The sequence below is a fragment of the Crotalus tigris genome, unplaced genomic scaffold (genome assembly GCF_016545835.1).
Source record: "Crotalus tigris isolate CLP2741 ecotype Arizona unplaced genomic scaffold, ASM1654583v1 scf7180000020908.629646, whole genome shotgun sequence".
NCBI lineage: Eukaryota > Metazoa > Chordata > Lepidosauria > Squamata > Viperidae > Crotalus > Crotalus tigris.
The window spans coordinates 265,001-285,000 of record NW_024098249.1 but is presented as its reverse complement, the minus strand read 5'-3'; the positions used below and the strand labels follow the sequence as shown (position 1 = coordinate 285,000).

General features: G+C 45.1%; 1 protein-coding gene across 2 annotated transcripts in view; it reads left to right on the top strand.

Moving 5' to 3' along the window:
• Positions 1-20,000, top strand: part of LOC120319640 (1-phosphatidylinositol 4,5-bisphosphate phosphodiesterase gamma-1-like) — a 94,206-nt gene that overhangs the window by 17,142 nt on the left and 57,064 nt on the right. Inside the window, exons 3-5 of one of the 2 annotated variants that reach the window (XM_039368717.1) lie at positions 6,664-6,813; positions 15,183-15,276; positions 17,248-17,295. In XM_039368717.1, coding sequence (XP_039224651.1) covers positions 6,664-6,813; positions 15,183-15,276; positions 17,248-17,295 — 292 coding nt within the window. Of the gene's footprint in view, positions 1-6,663; positions 6,825-15,182; positions 15,277-17,247; positions 17,296-20,000 lie in introns of those variants that run through there. The other variant, XM_039368718.1, reaches the window with a different exon arrangement.

The following is a 20,000-nucleotide window of genomic DNA, read 5'->3' as shown; positions in this document are numbered from 1 at the left end:
TGATCAGGGGACTGGAGGCTAAAACATATAAGGAACAGTTGCTGGAATTGGGTATGGCTAGTTTAATGAAGAGAAGGACGAGGGGGGACAGGATAGCAGCCTTCCAGTATCTCAGGGGCAGTCAAGCTATTCTCCAAAGTCACCCAAAGGCAGGACAATAAGCAACAGATGGAAACTAACCAAGGAGAGAAGCAACCTGGAACTAACGAGAAACTTCCAGACAGTTAGAACAATTAACCAATGGAACAACCTGCCTCCAGAAGCGGTGAATGCTCCAACACTGGAGATTTTTAAGAAGAGACTGGGCAGTCATTTGTCTGAAATGGGATAGGGTTCCTGCCTGAGCAGGGGGTTGGACTAGATGACCTCCAAAGTCCCTTCCAACTTTATTGTTATTGTTATTATTATTGAGGGAGCAAGGGATGCAGGGAAAGAGGAGGGGGCCTGGGGGTGCGTCTCCCATACGGGGGGGGGGGTGTTTCCTACAAATGGTCCTCTCCCAAATGCATAAATTGTGCCGGTTTTCTTCCTGCGTCTCCTAAAGCCCAAAGAGACTTGTGAGGAATTAAGAATAACAGAATAGAATAGGAAGGAACCTTCGAGGTCATCTAGTCCAACCTCCTGCTCAGGCAGGAAACCCCCAACTTGAACAGGAGACTCTATGCCATTCCAGACCAGTGGCTGTCCAGTCCCTTCTTAAAAACCTCCAATAGTTGGAGCACCCAGAACCTCTGGTGGCAAGCTGTTCCACTGGTTAACTGTTCTCACTGTCAATAAGTTTCTCCTTAATTCTAGGTTGCTTCTCTCCTTGATTAGTTTCCATCCGTTGCTTCTTATCCTGCCTTCTGCTGCTTTGGAGAATGGGTGGACACCCCCTCTTCTTTGGGGCAGCCCCTCATATACTGGAAGACTGCTATCATGTCACCCCTCGTCCTTCTCTTCTGAACTTTTACAGAATACAGAATGACCGAGTTGGAAGGGACCTCTGAGGTCTTCTAGTCCATCCCCTGCTCAAGCAGGAGACCCTAGTCCATTTTATACAAATGACTGTCAAATCTCTTCCTAAAAACTTCCAGTGTTGGAGCATTCACAGCTTCTGGAGGCAGGTGGTTCCACTGGTTAATTGCTCTCATTGTCAGGAAGTTTCTCCTTAGTTCCAGGATGCTTCTCTCCTTGATTAGTTTCCATCCGTTGCTTCTTGTCCTGCCTTCCGGCGCTTTGGAGAATAGCTTGACTCCCTCTTCTTTGGGGCAGCCCCTGAAATACTGGAACACTGCTATCCTGTCCCCCCTCGTCCTTCTCTTTGTTAAATTGGACATACCCAATTCCAGCTTCTCTCTTTGGTTAATAATAATAATAATAATAATAATAATAATAATAATATAACAAAATACAAAGACCTACAAATAGAAATAGAGAGACTGTGGCAAAAGCAAGCAAGGGTAGCACCAATAGTCATAGGCTCCTTGGGTGCAATCCCAAAACAACTGGAGCACCACTTGAACACCATTGGCATTGACAAATTCGCTATTAGTCAATTGCAAAAGGCAGCCTTATTAGGAACTGCTTCCATCCTGCGACGATACCTGTAATACCATCAAACATCTACATCTGCCTATCCCAGGTAGACAAAATGCCAAATCCAGTCTGAACATCTGGCTGACTGTTCGATGATCCATAATAATAATAATAAGATAACCTTGGAAGTCATCTAGTCCAACCCCCTGCTCGGGCAGGATGGTTACTTTCCATCCGTTGCTTCTTGTCCTGCCTTCAGATGCTTTGAGGAATTAGCTTGACTCCCTCTTCTTTGTGGCAGCCCCTCAAATATTGGAAGACTGCTATAATGTCACCCCTTGTCCTTCTATTCATTTTTTAGACCTACCCAATTCCTGCAACCGTTCTTTGTCTGTTTGTTATTAGCCAACCACGCGCTATGGTGAAACCACAGGGCAGCTGGACCAAAAACATCTGGTAGGATGCAGGATTGTGCCCATTTCCTTGGCGCGCACAGCGTCTTCTGCATCCCAAATAGATTTCTGAGAACTGAGGCAGGAAGTGACCGGATGTGATTTGCGTAGAGCAGTGTTTCCCAAACTTGACAATTTTAAGGCATGTGGACTTCAACTCCCAGAATTCTGGGAGTTGAAGTCCTCATGCCTTAAAATTGTCAAGTTTGGGAAACACTAGCGTAGAGCATAACACCGAGAGTAAAAAAGCAGCGGGGTTGACCCCCAAAGCAGAGGATCTGATCTTCAAGCCTCTGTGCTGGGAGGGGGGCAGATGCAGGCCAGTTTCCCCCCCACACACACACTTCTAATCGGCAGAATTAACCTCTGAAAAAGCCCTTTGATAATCAACATTGAGGTTTCTGGTCCTCTGTGTTTCAGTGCAGGATGGAAGAAAGAGGATTGTTAAAGAAATTGGGACGTTTTTTGTGTCTGAAGACCTGTGTGTGTGTGTGTGTGTGTGTGTGTGTGTGTCTTGCATAGTTATCTTAAATGGGGGGGGGGCTTTTCCTGCAGTCAGAGCTCTTTGTGCCTTTGATAATCCTGTTTTTTTTAATAGCTTCAGCCGCAATGAGGGAAAAGCCATTTTTCTGCCAAAGTTTTATGGAAGTCTTACGTCATTAAGGGCATACATACAACACAGACACAGAGAGTTCAAACTGTTTGTCTCCCTAAGTGGGGGGAAACTACGTCCCTGTTTGGCGTGACTCTTCCCAACATTTGTGGCCCTTGCCTGCTCCCCCCCCCCAAAAAAAAGGTTAAATGCAACCCAAGTCTTCCTTGCTCTTACGTGCCACCTTCCTAGATTCCTTTTCTTTCTTTCTTTCTTTCTTTCTTTCTTTCTTTCTTTCTTTCTTTCTTTCTTTCTTTCTTTCTTCCTTCCTTCCTTTCCATTTCCATCCATCCCTCCCTCCCTCCAATATCCATCCATCTTCTTCCTTCCTTCCTTCCTTCCTTCCTTCCTTCCTTCCTTCCTTCCTTCCTTCCTTCCTTCTCTTTTTCCCTTTCCCATCCTCCCTCCCTCCTTTCTCTTTCTCTTACTCTCTTTCTCTTTCTCTTTTTCCCTTTCATTTTCTCTTTCCCATCCATCCCTCTCCCCCTCCAATATCCTCCTTCCTTCTTTCCTTCCTTCCTTCTTTCTCTTTCTCCCTTTTCCATCCCTCCATTATCCGTCCTCCATCCCTCCTTCTTTCCTCTTTCTTTCTCTTTCTTTCTCTTTCTCTTTTTCCCTTTTCCATCCCTCCCACCTTCCTTCCTTCCTTCCTCCTTCCTTCCTTCTCTTTCTCTTTTCCCTTTCCCATCCCTCCCTCCCTCCCTCCCTCCTTCCTGTTTCTCTCTTTCTCTTTTTCCCTTTCATTTTCGCTTTCCCCTCCCTCCCTCCAATATCCAGCCACCCTCCCTTCTTCCTCCCTCCCTCCCCTCCTTTTTCTCGTTATCCAACACTCTTGTCATCTTAAATGCCCAGGGAGGTGCATGCCAATAAAAGGGACGAGTGAGTAAGGACATATTGGAATTCTCCTAAAGCAATTTCGAAAGACCTTGATTCTAAAGGCTCTGGGAGTGATAGGAATTGTAATCCATCCCATCCGGAAGGCCCCAAATTAAACTTTATTGTGGAGCAGGAAAATAGCCGGAAGAAAGGAAGGAAGGAAGGAAACCCCGATGAGCAGAAGGAGAGGGGAAAGAGATAAAGTGGGGGGGGTAGATAAGATGTAGGAGGGGAAACAGATGGACGAGAGGACAGCGGCCGATACGGATCAGCTGGCCAGTTGTACCAGGGGACCTGGGAATAGTTAAATGTAAAATTGGAAAATTAATAAGATATTATTTAAAAAAAGAAAAAAGGAAAACTTTGCCGAAGACGCAGCTTTCTTCCTCTCCTCCTAAGTTGTAACGACAGCATCTTTGCAATCACAGGATGTGAAGCCGAAACTGAATTCTGCAGAAACTTGAATCTTTTCTTACAGATTCAGCATTCAAAAGCTTTTGCACATTTTCGGTTTGCTGGCCTAGACAGGGCTTCTGGGGCCCCACTATATGGAAATTATTATTATTATTATTATTATTATTATTATTAATAATAATAATAATAAAGTTGGAAGGGACCGTGGAGGTCATCTAGTCCAACCCCCTGCTCAGGCAGGAAACCCTAGACCATTTCGGACAAACGGTTGTCCAGTCTCTTCTTAAACACTTCCAGTGTTGGAGCATTCACCGCTTCTGGAGGCAGATTGTTCCACTGGTTAATTGTTCTCACTGTCAGGAAGTTTCTCCTTAGTTCCAGGTTGCTTCTCTCCTTGATCAGTTTCCATCTGTTGCTTCTTGTCCTGCCTTCAGGCGCTTTGGAGAACAGCTTGACTCCCTCTTCTTTGGGGCAGCCCCTGAGATAATGGAAGACTGCTATCATGTCCCCCCTCGTCCTTCTCTTCATTAAACTAGACATTCCCAATTCCAGCAACCGTTCCTTGTATGTTTTAACCTCCAGTCCCCTAATCATCTTTGTTGCTCTTCTCTGCACTCTTTCTAGAGTCTCAACATCTTTTTTTACATTTTCCTGATCTGTTTCCGTTATTATCCTGCTCATACGGTGTGAGATTTCACCCATTCCTGGAATCCCGGGGGATAAATGTGAGCCAGTGCCCCCAAATGCAAGCACATGCACACAACAATCTGTCTATCGGAATGTCAGAAACGGGTACTAAGTAGCTCTGGGGAGGTCCGTCATAACTTCAAACAGCTGCTCAGCAACCAGTTGTTAAGTGAGGACTATCTACATGCAGCCATGGGCTATGCCCTCTCTTATCTGACCGTTGTATAGGCACCTCCCCCCCCCAAAAGTATTTCTCACATATTGTAGGAGAATGAGCGGCAGAACCTGGGGGCAGAGTCAAAAGAGCCACCAGCCTAGAATCCCTACGTAGCCACAAGCGAACTTAAGTCCTTGAATGCCCTTATCTAACTCTAGCCAGGTGTTCCCCTTTAATTGAGAGATTTCTAGACAAAGGCTTAGCGGCAATAAATCAGATTAATTGGACTTTCCTATGTGGATGTGTGATCTTTCACTGCCTGTACCAACTACATAGATGCTCATAGGGTGGATTTTCCCAATTTTTTTTTAAAAAATATATGTTTTATTAATTTTTAACATTAGTATTTGGTATTTAGCAAACATTCACTAACAAATAAATTCTATAATGTATAATCCACATGATGATTTTTACATGATTTTCTCTTTTCCCCATAGTGTTCTCTTTTGCCAACCTTAAGTTAATACAATTCTTATTGTTTTAATAAATGGTAATTAAGTATAAAGGTTTTCTGATATTTCTGCAAATAATAATCACATCAATATAGTATTCCTTTTCTATCTAGTCATTCTGGTTGTCTCATCATATATCTACAGTTCTTATTTACATTTGTTTTCCCCACAATGTTTCAGGGGTAGGCAACCTTGGCTCTTTTATGACTCGTGGACTTCAACTCCCAGAATTCCTGAGCCAGCCATGCTGAGGGGAAAGGGAGAGGTTTCCAAGCTGAGCCATGCTGGCTCAGGAATTCTGGGAGTTGAAGTCCACGAGTCATAAAGTGGCCTGGGCCTAGGCCAGGGGTAGGCAACCTTGGCTCTTTTATGACTGGTGGACTTTCAACTCCCAGAATTCCTGAGCCAGCCATGCTGAGGGGAAAGGGAGGTTTCCAAGCTGAGCCATGCTGGCTCAGGAATTCTGGGAGTTGAAGTCCACGAGTCATAAAAGAGCCAAGGTTGACTACCCCTCTTCTAAACATTTTTACTGGTTAGGATTTTCTCAGAGTTAATTACATTTAAATATTTAAATCTATTTTTCTCATGTAAACCAACCCTATACTTTGACCTTTCTTAAGGAATAAATAAGACTAAAAAGAGAAAGAAGAAGAATGAGAATGAGAAAAAGAATAAAATAAAAAGATAGTATAGTACTTAAAATCCCTATTTCCTATAAGCTAACACATATTTATTTCCCCCAAAACAATTTTTGTTCTTTTTTTACCATAATTAAAAATGTATTCAAACTTAAAATATTCCTTTTAATAAACCTAATCCTCTAGTCTTTTAACTCTTAGTCAAAACGTTTTTTTAATCCATTTATAATGTTCTTAAAGTCAATCACCTTTAGATATCTCAAACATTTCCTTTATATAGGCCAGTGTTTCCCAAACTTGACAATTTTAAGGCATGTGGACTTCAACTCCCAGAATTCCACAGCCAGCGTTGCTGGCTGTGGAATTCTGGGAGTTGAAGTCCTCATGCCTTAAAATTGTCAAGTTTGGGAAACACTGATATAGGCCATTCCAGATCTTTTATATTACTCATATCCAACAATAAAATAAAGGATTTTTTTTTCCAGTTTTGACTGTCGGCTTCTCAGGAACTGACTCCGAAAATGGAAACCAAGTGGCGGTGTTGACACCAGACTAATCAGACAGATTGGGATCTAGTCCTCATGGTGCTGAGGGGAAGGGGGATGCAGGTTGTGGCTGCAACTGGCAACCTCATGGGAAAGTGTGATTCACACCGTGGGGAATAACCAAGAGAAAGAAGTCTGCCTTGTTTGCAGAGTCCAGCTCAGACTTTGTGGAAATATGGAGCTGACTCATGTCTCTTTTCTTTGTTCCGCAGTGGACATCAGGGAAATCAAACAGATCCGGCCCGGCAAGAATTCCAGGGATTTTGAACGTTACCCAGAAGAAGCCCGGAAGTTGGACTCCGCGTTGTGTTTTGTCATCCTGTACGGAACGGACTTCAGGCTGAAAACCTTGAGTGTTGCTGGTCAGTGGAGGGTAATGTAACAAATGCTTTTTGAGAGGAGGTCCGAGCTGAAGCCCCCAGCCCCACAGAAACCCCTCCCCTCCACCCAGCCTTCGATGCTTCCCCACAAATCTCTAACACCGTTGCGTTGTCATTTTTGATGCGACCAACTGGGAGATACGACAGTTGAGGTTATCTTGGCAGTGCAGGTAATCCCTCGGTCACTGCACAAATGGGCTGCCTGCATTACATTTAAGTATAGTATTAAATGTGATAAATAGTAAATACTTAAATGTAGCAAAAATGATAATAAAGATGGCCCTGAAAATGATACTTAACGGGTCCTGGTGATGGGAGCCTTGTGTCATGTTATACAAATTCTAAGGTCCAGACAGTGAATGGAATGGAATAGAATAGGGAATGAAATAGAATAGGGAATGGAATGGAATGGAATGGAATAGAATAGAATATAGAATAGTATAGAATAGAATAGAACAGAACAGAATAGAATAGGACAGCCGAGGTGGCGCAGCAGTTAGAGTGCAGTACTGCAGGCCACTTTAGCTGACTGTGTTCAGCAGGTCAGCGGTTCAAATCTCACCGGCTCAAGGTTGACTCAGCCTTCCATCCTTCCGGGGTAGGTAAAATGAGGACTCAGATTGTTGGGGGCAATGTAAATATATATATATATATATACATTGCTTACTGGTGTACACCGCTTAGAGAGTGCTTGCACTTAAAGCGGTATATAAGTCTCATAAATAAATAAATAAAATAAATAAACAGAGTTAGAATAGAATAGGAATATAGAATAGAATATAATTAGAAGAGAATTAGAATATAATTAGAATAGAATGTAGAATAGAATATAGAATGGAATGGAATGGAAAATATGGAATGGAATGGAAAATATGGAATGGAATGGAAAGGAAAATATGGAATGGAATAGAATAGAATAGAATAGAATAGAATAGAATAGAATAGAATAGAATAGAAGGGATCTTAGAGGTCATCTAGTCCAGTAGTTCTCAACCTGTGGGTCGGGACCCCATTTGGGGTCGAACGACCATTTCACGGGGGTCGCCAACCCACGCTGTCCACCATTTTTTTCACTTTTCCCTAGCTGTCCTACTCCCTCTTATTGGTGGCCACACCCACTTGGGGGTCACCACAACATGGGAACTGTATTATGGGGTCACGGCATTAGAAAGGTTGAGAACCACTGGTCTAGTCCAACCCCTTGCTCAGGCAGGAAACCCTATACCAGTGGTGGCGAACCTATGGCACAAGTGCCAGAGGCGGCACTCAGAGCCCTCTCTGTGCACACTCACGCCATCGCCCCAGCCTTACCTCCCCCCATAGCCCCCTCCTCACCAGCAGCCCCCCCCAGAGGAGAGTTGCCCCCGAGCACAGCTGGCACGGAGCAGTACAGCCAAGGACATGGCAGCCGGGCAGCAGGTGCTGCTGTGGGGTGTGGGCGGAGGGCATGGCCATCATGGCGCTGCTGGGCCACCTAGACAATCTGCGGCAGGCCATGGAGGCAGTGGGTGGCCCTGCGGGCAGGTAGGCCTGGGCTGGGGGCAGAGCGGGGCAGAGAGGGTGAGATGGGGCGGAGCTGGAGTGGAGCGGGGGCAGATGGAGCTGGTTTTGGGGCACTCGGTCTCTAAAAGGTTCGCCATCACTGCCCTATACCATTTCGGACAAATGGCTGTCCAGTCATTCTTCTTAAAAACTTCCAGTGTTGGAGCATTTCCCGCTTCTGGAGGCAAGTGGTTCGCCTGGTTAATTGTTCTCACTGTCAGGAAGTTTCTCCTTAGTTCCAGGTTGCTTCTCTCCTTGATCATTTTCCCTCCATCGCTTCTTGTCCTACCTTCAGGTGCTTTGGAGAACAGCTTGACTCCCTCTTCCCAAAGCAATGTGGTCTTTTTTTGAAGTGAGGGTAACTTCTCAGCCATCTGGTCTGACCAGTTGACCAGCAGTTGCAACCGAGAGTTGCTTCTCTAGACGTGATCTCCATGGCTGCTTGCGTTGTGATGGCTTCACAGCCACATGGGTTAGGGCAGTGTTTCTCAACCTTGACCATTTTAAGGCATGTGGACTTCAACTTCCAGAATTCCACAGCCAGCAATGCTGGCTGTGGAATTCTGGGAGTTGAAGTCCACATGCCTTAAAATGGTCAAGGTTGAGAAACACTGGGTTAGGGGCTTCCAAGGGATTAGAGACAGCTGGGGCTGATATGATTGGACCATAATGAAGTTGTGGGGGTGCTGTCACGGGATCACCAGATTTTCCTTCCTTATTATTGTCCCTGTGGTGGGGAAGGGGGTGTCAGGTAAGGTTTGAGGGACATCATGGCCTCCTTTGAAGCAACTGGACTAATGAAACCAGGCTCTGAAGACAAGGGGACACGGTCTCTCTCGGCTGTGTCCTGCCAGCCTGTGAGCATGGATCAGTTATGCAAAAATACCCATCCATATCCCAAAGGGTTTTTTTCAAAAGTCCACTGGACTTCCCTGATTTTTCCTTGACATTTCCCTTCTCATCCAAGAGGCTTCTTCAGTTCTGACTGAATGGTGCAGAACGGAACTGAAGAAGCTTCTTGGGTGAGAAGGGAAACATCCTCAAGGAAAAACCAAGAAAGTCCAGTTGCCTTTTTGGGAGGAAAAAAAGAAAAAGCATCTTTGGGACAACCTGGGGACCTGGATAACGCAGAATCTCCCTAGACCAGGGGTAGACAACCTTGGCTCTTTTAAGCCTGGTGGACTTCAACTCCCAGAATTCCTGGGCCAGCATGGGGGAACTATGGCCCCCCTCATGATTTGTGAACTTCAACTCCCAGAATTCCTTAGCCAGCATGGGGGAACTATGGTCCCTTCATGACTCGTGGACTTCAATTCCCAGAATTCCTGAGCCTCATGGGAGAAACTTTGGCCCCTTCATGACTCGTGGACTTCAACTCCCAGAATGCCTGAGCCCCTTCATGACTCGTGGACTTCAACTCCCAGAATTCCTGAGCCACCATGGCTCAGCTTGGGAACCTCTCCCTTTCCCCTCAGCGTGGCTGGCTCAGGAATTCTGGGAGTTGAAGTCCACCAGTCATAAAAGAGCCAAGGTTGCCTACCCTTGCCCTAGACATTGACCCATTCATGTCAAAATTATGGCAACGGTTTGTTTATTGAGTGTAATGATATTAGTTTAAGGTTTATTTGGGTTTAAAAATTTTTTTTCTTTTAAGTTCCAGTTACGCCTGTATTCAGCTTTGGGAAGAATGGGGGAGGGTTTTGGGGAGGTTTGGGAGGGATTGGGGAAAGGGTTTTTATTGTAAAATTTTAAAAAAATTTAATTAAAAAAAAATGACAACGGTTAGAACATTTTCCCCCCAAACCTGGTGCTTCCTGATGAGTAGAGAGATTTGCAGATTTGGGGAGGATTATCGCAAGACATCTGGAACACATCAGTTGGGGAAGTCTGGCTTGGTGTAATTCTGGAGTAGGCTGCACCCTTCTCTGATCTAATTGCTGTTTTTAGCCAAGTAAATACCCCCTGACTTTGATTACATCCTGCTCTAAGTAGCGTAGATTACAGATTGCGTCTCCTAGTAATAGCTCGCTGTCTCACGTGTCTTAAATTATACCCACGTTTGTTGTGGGCTCCCAGGATTAGCGGAAAAGAGACCGGCCCTCTTTAGCTGTCTCTATACGAGGTCCTCGACTTACGACCACAATACTAACCAGCATCTCCACTGCTAAGCAAGACGGTTTAAGAGAATCGCCTCCAATTTTACCTGCTGTTGCTACAATTGAGTGAATCATTGCGGCCATTAAGCGACTTTTAAAAGCTGAGCTGCAAAGCCAACGATGAGCAGGCAGTCCCAAATTTTGAGCCCCAAATTTCCATTGCGGAGCAAGGCAATGGCCGTGTTTCACACTTAGGACCGTCGCAGCATCCACATGGTCACGTGATCCAAATTTGCCGGTTGACAACTGGCTCCTATTTATGACGGTTCCAGCATCCCCGGGTTCACCTGATCCCTTTTTGCGACCTTCCTACAAGCCAAGTCAATTGGGGAAGCCAGCTTCACTTAACAACCAAGGCAGTCATTAAGTGAGGTTACCCCTCGGTTTACAATTTTTTTTGCCACAGTTTAGTGAGTCACTGCAGTTGTTAAGGGAATCATGGGGTCGTTAAATGAATCTATCCTGGTTTCCAAGCGCCTGGATTTTAGTCATGTGACCACGGGGGATTGCTGTGATGGTCATATGTGTGAGGACTGATCATAAGATTTTTTTTTCAGCACCCATTGTAACTTTAAACAGTCACTAAACGAATGTGTGTATGTCGAGAACGACCCGTATCATAGATTGGCTAGAGTTTTGTGACAGCTAGAACATGCCAACCTGATTTATGATTTATAATTTAGCCCTTTTAAGCATCATCATTTCCCTACAATAAATTTCCCAGGATTTTAACAGCGATGAGTTGGCTCTATTAATCCTCATTTTGTTTGCTTTGAAATCCTTATCTGCATTTTTTTCCCATGGGTTCATGCAGAAGGAAGCAACCACCGACTTCCCTAAAGCCGGGTGACTAAAATACATTGAATTTTTAAAAAAAGGAGAATTGGTCACTCATGTTCCTTAGCAGGCCAGCCTTTGGTGGGATTTTTTGAGAATGAAATATTTCTCCAGGACAAAATTAAATAAAGGGCAATGTATTTACAGAGAATTATGAATCTTAACATGAGGCGAACGTTTTTTGGTAAGCAAGAAAAATGCGCTAATGAATTTTCACAGGATGAGAAATAACCCCCAATAGTTCTGAGTTTTGTAAGGAATTAAATCAATGCTTCTCTTCCACTTTAAGATGTGTAGACTTCAACTCAATTTCCCTGCATTAATTATGGGGTTATAAATCCTGAATTCAGAAGCGACTTTAGATTCTTAAATGTGCAATGCCTCTCCTTGACCAGGGGTCTTCAAACTGGCCCTTTGATGACTTGTGGACTTCAACTCCCAGAATTCCTCATCATAAAAGGGCCAAGTTTGAAGAACCTTGGTCTGGATCCAAACCTGCAGTTTCATCAAAATGGCCGACTGAGTCATTCTGGGAGTTGAAGTCCACAAGTCATAAAAGGGCCAAGTTGGAAGACCCCTGGTCTGGATCCAAGCCCGCAGTTTCATCAGAATGGCCGACTGAGGCATTCTGGGAGTTGAAGTCCACAAGTCATAAAAGGGCCAAGTTGGAAGACCCCTGCCCTTGACAACACGCTTAAGACCATACAGGTAGTCCTTAATTTACAACTGTTTAGTGACCATTCAAAGTTACGACAGCACTGAAAAAAGTGACTTATGACCGTGTTTCACACTTACAACCGTTGCAGCCTCCCCAGATCACGTGATCAAAATCTAGACCCTTGGCAACTGATTCATATTTATGACGGTGTCCCAAGGTCATGGGGTCCGCCTTTTGCGACCTTCCGACCCGCAAAGTCAATGGGGAAGTCAGATTCACTTGACAACCTTAACAAATACAGTAAGAAAGGTCGCAAAAAATGGAGTAAAACTCACTTTACAAACCTCTCGCTTAGCGGCAGAAACGTTGTGCTCCATTGCCTTTGCAATTTGAGGACTAAGCGTAATCCAGACTTATTTAATTCTGCTTCTTTGTTCTAGTATTTTTTGGGAAAGAAGATTTCATTAGCTTGTTTTCTTTTTTAAATGGGTTGGTTTAATCTCCAACTTCAGACTTTGCAGTTACTTAGTCTGATTTGCTTCTAGCTCTTGACTCGGTTTTTGGCAAGATGCCGGTGGCTCTCAGTGGCTGTGAGCCAACACAAATAAACTTCCCGTGACTAACACAACTCAGAGGGGTGTGGTGTACCTGAGTGCAGTTTTAAGGCATTGTTTTTAAGATAGAATCGAAGTTCTTTCCGGTTTTCCCCTTTGCGAGACAGTTCTCTCTGTAAAACAGAAAAGGCTCAAAATTCCTCGGAAGAGAAATATTTGGATCTGCCTGCTACATAACTGGAAAAAAATGAATTTATGGAGGCCTTTATTTAGAGAAGGTGTTAGGCCTCCCCACTGACAAATTGTGATTCTGAGCAACATACAGAGAGTCCTCAGTTGGGGCTGGAATTTCTACTGCTAAACCAGGAGGTTGATATGTCATTTGAGCCCAATTTGATGGCCTTTTTTTTTGCCCTGGATGTTAAACGGATTCACCGTGGTTAAGTGAACCATACTTACAACGGGTTTGCTCCGTTGACTTGGCTTGTTGGAAGCTGGCTGGGAAAGATGCAAAGGTGCACTCACATGAGCCCGGGATGCTGTAATTGTCGTAAACACAGGACAGTTGCTCACATTTTCATTACAGCTGTGCCCAAAAAATAAAAAAAGTCATAAAATTGGACACAGTGACAACAACTATAGAGAATCCTCAACTGTCAGAGCGTGCACAATTTTATTGCACGAGATAACCCAGGAGTAAACACAGTAAACGGTGGTCTATATTAAATGGTGGTTTGTCTGACACTATCTGCAATATCATACACCAGGAACAAAATGCATACACATGCTAATACACCAGGATTCAACAAACCACAGTTACAGCAAGAAATGGAAGAGAGCGAACAAAGCAGAGCTTTCCCTTTGTACAATGGCTCTTAAAGAGCGCAGACCCTGCTGAGTCATTCCCATCATTACATCTTATATCTTACATTACACAAGCTGGTTAGCTGTTAAATCAATACCTTGACATTGACTTATGACCACAATTTAAGCCCAAAATTTCTCTTGCAAAACAAGTCAGTTGTTAAGCAAATTTTTGCCTCGTTTTATGACCTTTCTTGCCACGGTCGTTAAGCGAAACACTGCCATTGTTCGATTAGTCACACAGTCGTTAAATGAATCTGGCTTCCCCCCATTGACTTTGCTTGACAGAAGGTCACAAAAGGGAATCACATGACCCCAGGGACCCTACGACCGTCATAAGTACATGCCAATTGCCCAGAGTCTGAATTTTGATCACGTGACCCTGGGGAGGCTGCAATTGTCGTAAGTGTGAAAAACACTCATTAAGTCAATTTTTTCAAGTGCTGTTTTTACTTTGTCCGGTCACTAAACGAATGGCTGTAACTGGTTTGTCTGAAATGGTGTAGTAGGATTTCCTGCCTGAGCAGGAGGTTGGACTAGAAGACCTCCAAGGTCCTTCCAATATTGTTGTTGTTGTTGTTGTTGTTGTTGTTGTTATTATTATCTCGAGGACTATCTGTACTGTTTTCAATCAGTCCGTCATTAACATTGAGAGTCGTTAAAACCACCTAGGCAGTAGTAGTAGTAGTAGTAGTAGTAGTAGTAGTAGTAGTAGTAGTAATAATAATAATAATAATAATGTTGGAAGGGGCCTTGGAGGTCATCTAGTCCAACCCCCTGCTCAGGCAGGAAACCCTATACCATTTCAGACAAACAGCTGTCCAATCTTTTCTTAAAAATTCCCAGTGTCGGAGCATTCACAGCTTCTGTAGGCAGGTTGTTCCACTGATTAATTGTTCTAATTGTCAGGAAGTTTCTCCTTAGTTCTAGGTTGCTTCTGTCTTCGGTTAGTTTCCAGCCATTGCTTCCTGTCCTGCCTTCAGGTGTTTTGGAGAATAGCTTAACTCCCTCTTCTTTGGGGCAGCCCCTGAGATACTGGAAGACTGCTATCCTGTCCCCCCTCGTCCTTCTCTTCATTAAATTGGACACATCCAATTCCAGCAATCGTTCCTTATATGTTTTAGCCTCCAATCCCCTAATCATCTTTGTTGCTCTTCTCTGTACTCTTTCTAGAGTCTCAACATCTTTTTTACATCGTGGTGACCACAGCTGGCTGCAGGATTCCAAGTGTGGCCTTACCAAGGCCTTGTAATGTGGTATTAACCCTTCACCTGATCTTGATTCATTAATCCCCATTAGACAGCTTTCTTGGCAATAGCAGATCTGTTTTCATATTTTGATAAGACCACCCAACCACAAATTGATTGCGACTGAAAGGATAAGTGTTGAAGATAAAGTCATTTCTCACAACTATCTAGGTTAGCGGCTAAAACAGGGATTGGGTAGCTTGTGGTCCAATCGCTTATTATAGAAACCGCGTTGGACCCCTGATGGCTTAATATTGTATTATCGGGCCATCTCAGGACCCGTGAATGTAGGAATGGGATTTGGTTAACTAGGGTTATAGGCTTAGCTTGTTACATGAACCTAGACACGCAGTAGATACGGAATGTGAAGAGCAAGTTCTGGCCAAGATGGAGGCTTCTGTGTTAGCCCTTCCTTCCTTCCTGTGGGCCAGGATCTCCAGGAGACGTTCATCCGTCGATTGTCCTTCACCTTTTGTGATCTTGTCTTCTCCAGCTTTTTGCGAGGATGACGTGACCTTCTGGGTGGCCGGGCTGAACTGGCTGGTGACGGATACGCAGCGATCACCCACTCCTCTCCAGGCTGAAAGGTATGGGCCAGCAGGAGAAAATATGGGCAGAGCACCGATAGTCACCGAATTTGGAGCAGATGAGGGCACACCACTCAATCCGGCGCTTTCTTGGAATAGACTCACCTGGAATGGATGAAGACAGTGGTCCCAGATTAAGAGTTTAGAATAGAATAGAGCTGGAAGGGACCTTGGAGGTCTTCTAGTCCAGCCCCTTGCTCTAGCAGGAGAGCCTATACCATCTCAGACAGGTGAATGTCCAGTCTTCTCTTATAATTCCTCCAATGGTGGAGCGCCCACAATTTCTGGTGGCAGGCTGTTCCACTGGTTGACTGTCCTCACTGTCAGGAAGTTTCTCCTTAATTCCAGGTTGCTTCTCTCTTTGGTCAGTTACAATAGAATAGAGCTGGAAGGGACCTTGGAGGTCTTCTAGTCCAGCCCCCCGCTCAAGCAGGATAACTCCAGAGGGTCTTCCTCTAGCCAACTGCTTCCATCCTGCGATGATACTTGTAATACCATCAAACATCCACATTTGCCTATCCCAGGTCCTGGGTAAGGACTCGATAGGTAGACAAAATGCCAAATCCAGTCTGAACATCTGGCTGACTGTGCGATGATCCATAATAATAATAATAATGTTGGAAGGGGCCTTGGAGGTCATCTAGCCCAACCCCCTGCTCAGACAGGAAACCCTATACCATTTCAGACAAATGGCTGTCCAGTCTCTTCTTAAAAACTTCCAGTGTCAGAGTATTCACCACCTCTGGAGGCAAATTGTTCCACTGGTTAATTGTTCTAACTGTCAGGAAGTTTCTCCTTAGTTCCAGGTTGCTTCTCTCCTTGATCAGTTTCCAATCATTGTTTCTCGTTCTTCCCTCTGGTGTTTTGGAGAATAGCTTGACCCCCTCTTCTTTGTGGCAGCCCCTCAAATATTGGAACACTGCTATCATGTATGTGTCCTTCTCCTGAGGCCGAGAATGGCTAACTAACACTCTTCATGTTCCTCCTCAAAGTTTACCAGAGAGGAAAGGATCATTCCTTCATTCAGAATAGAGTTGGAAGGGATCTTGGAGGTCATCTAGTCCAACCCCCTGCTCAAGCAAGAGACTCTATACAATTTCAGATAACTGGCTGTCCAGTCTCTTCTTAAAAAGTTCCAGTGCTGCAGCATTCATAGCCTCCAGAGGCAGGTTGTTCCCTTGGTTAATTGTTCTAACTGTCAGGAAGTTTCTCCTTAGTTCCAGGTTGCTTCTCTCCTTGATCAGTTTCCATCCGTTGCTTCTTGTCCTGCCTTTAGGCGCTTTGGAGAATAGCTTGACTCCCTCTTCTTTGGGGCAGCCCCTGAGATACTGGAACTCTGCTATCATGTTCCCCCCCCCCCAAGTCCTCCTTTTCTCCAGATTGGCCATCCCCAATTCCTGCAACTGTTCTTCGTATGTTTTAGTCTCCAGGCCTTTAATCACCTTCTTTGCTCTTCTCTGCACTTTTTCCAAAGTCTCAACATCTTTTTTGCACTGTGATGACCAAAACTGGATGCTGTCTTCCAGGTGTGGCCTTACTACGGATTTATAAAGCAGTACTCATACTTCTCTGTCCCCTTCCCCATTCCAACCCCAGAACACTAACCCGAGCAATAAATTATTCTTAACTTTGCAATGGAACAAGAGTCTTCATCACCTCTGAAGATAGCTGAGGAGCTTCAGCGCAAAGCAAATCATAAAGAAGCAACGGATGGAAACTCATCAAGGAGAGAGGCAACTGAAAACTAAGGAGAAACTTCCTGACAGGGAGAACAATTAACCAGTGGAACCACCTGCCTCCAGAAGTTGTAGGTGCTCCATCACTGGAGGTTTTCAAGAAGAGATCGGAACCATTTGTCTGAAATGCTTGAGCAGGGGGGTGGAGTAGAAGACCTTCAAGGTCCCTTCCAACTGTGTCATTCTGCCTATGTATCGCTTTCTAAAACTGTGACCTCTCATCTTTCTTCTTCAGATGGTTGAGGAAGCAGTTTGACTCCATGGACCGATCTAGAGAAGGCAGGTGAGTAGAGAGGACAGCTTTCCCGTTGAAGGCCACGGAGGCTTCCATGAAGGAACTGGTGCTTCTTCTGCCCCTTTACCTCTTTGTGCCTTGAGCAAAGTGTGCTAGGCACAAAGAGCCCTAGTGAATAGTCCCAAAGTTACTCCCTTGAGTTAGAACAGTGATTCTCAACCTTTTTAATGCCGCGACCCCCAACCGGTCGTAAGTCGAGGACTACTCAACCGGTCGTAAGTCGAGGACTACTCAACTGGTCGTAAGTCGAGGACTACTCAACTGGTGCAGCACCGTTTGCAGACTGGGACTTTTGGCGGGCTCAGCAGGGCAGAGACAGCCTGGACAATTCCTATTGGCTTTTGAAAGCCAATAGAAGTAGACTCTATTCAAGAGAGTCTATTCTATTGGCTTTCAAAAGCCAATAGAATAAGAGGGAGTAGCACAGCTAAGGAAAAGGAGGAAAAAAATGGCGGACTGCGTTGTTTGGCAACCCCCGTGAAATGGTCGTTCGACCCCAAATGGGGTCCCGACCCACAGGTTGAGAACCGCTGAGTTAGAAGAATCTTCCCGGGATGACTGCATTTGCTTGGGAACCGTCAGAGAAGGGATTCTAGGGGAGGTCAAGCATGTTGCAGCTTCTGTAGTGTGTTAACCCTGGGTGATTCTCCTGCAGATGTTTTGTTACCAAACTAGGTAACATTATCAGTACTAGAAGGGAGTGGGGTTGAGGAGAAGGAAGAAGAGGAGGAGGAAGTAAGGACTGTGGGGTCCCTGGTGGTCTCTGAGCTTGGTTCTTTTCTTGCAGACGTTTCATTGCCCAACTAGGTAACATCATCATTGCTAGAAGGGAGTGGGTGTTTTGAGTGGAGGAGAAGGAGAAAGGGAGGAGGAGGAAGAGGAGGAGGAGCACTGTGGGGTCCTTGGTGCTCTCTGAGCATGGTTGTTTTCTTGCAGACGTTTCATTACCCAACTAGATAACATCATCAGTGCTAGAAGGGAGTGGGAATTACAGAGAGGAGTGGGAGGAGGAGGAGGAGGAGGAGGAGGAGGAGGAGGAGGAGGAGGAGGAGGAGGAGGAGGAGGAGGAGGAGGAGGAGGAGGAAAGGACTGTGGGGTCCTTGGTGCTGTCTGAGCTGGGTGGTTTTCTTGCAGACATTTCATGACCCAACTAGGGAACATCATCAGTGCTAGAAGGGAGTAGGGATTGGTGGAGGAGGAGGAGGAGGAGGAGGAGGAGGAGGAGGAGGAGGAGGAGGAGGAGAGGACTGTGGGGTTCCTGGTGCTCTCTGAGCTTGGTGGTTCTCCTGCAGACGTTTCATTACCAAACTAGGTAACATCATCAGTATTAGAAGGGAGTGCGGTTGAAGAGGAGGAGGAGGAGGAGGAGGAAGAGGAGGAGGAGGAGGAGGAAAGGACTGTAAGTTCCTTTGTGCTCTGAGCTGGGTTGTTTTCTTACAGACGTTTCATGACCCAACTAGGTAACATCATCAGTGCTAGAAGGGAGTGGGATTTACAGAGAGGAGGGAGAGGAGGAGGAGGAGGAATATGGAGTCCTTGCTGCTCTCTGTGCTGGGTGGTTCTCCTGCTGAGGTTAAGCCACACTGCTCCACCCCGTTTCTGAGGACCCCAACATGGAAGAAAACACCCCATACACAGGGAGAGAAAAATCATTGTAGGACCTTCTTTGTCCTGAAGAGTTTTTGACGACTGCATCCAGTAAAAAAGTAGGTCAGTCTGAAAATAAATTCTCACGTTTTCTCTGCTTTCTGTCGTTGTTACTACTCTACTCCTACTTCTAGAACACCTCCCTCAGGCTGAGCCATGTAGACAATAATTTCTAAATGAGAAAGAGGCAGTGCTAGGTAGGGTTTTAGGATTTCATCCTGTCCGTGCAGACCTAATCAGAAAGAACAACAGTCCAGGCAGGTAGTCCAATCTCTTGCTGATTCACTGCTCAGCCTTCCTATTTATTCCAGCAGAAATAAATCTAATGCTGGATTTCGGGGGGGGGGGAATCAGGGAATTGAGGTCTACAGATGTGGCCAAGTTGCCAAAGCTGGACAAGTCTTTGGTTGGACCAAAGACTTTGGGACAAAATAGAAAAAAGCCAAGAGGTCAGGAAGGGGGGGGGGGAGGCAACTGCCTAGGCATCCCCCACCCCACCCCTGTCCATAAGCCATAAACAGGATGTGGGGCAGGAAGGGGAGGTGGAAATGGGTGTGGAGATAGGAAGTGATGTGGAGCTGGACTAAAGGAGGAAGCGAGGGTCCATTTTTTTTTTTTTATTTTTCAGCCAAAGGTAGATGATAGAATTGCACATTCAAAGCAGAGTGAAAATGTGCTTACCTCCACACCGAGGTTTCTTAGCAAAATAAAAATTAAAAATAAAGTCGCACGTCTGCTTTTCGGTTTCCCAGAGGGTTAATTTTTAACTTAAATCTCCTTCACATTCTTTTAATCAGCTGCTCATTTTAACCCCCTGATCAAAGGGGTTCATCTAAGGTCAGCGTTAACTTTCTGGGATCTTCTCCAGCAAAACATCTCTTTGGCTCTTGATGTTCCACCCATCGGAGGATCTTGTTTGTAAGTCCCAGGAGAATTATTCGGGTTGAAGAATTTGATTATTCTATTAAAAGACTCATCTCGGGGCTGCTGAGAACGGGCTGGGTGCAGAAGACCTTCCTCCAGATTGGAATTCAACCTGGCCTGGC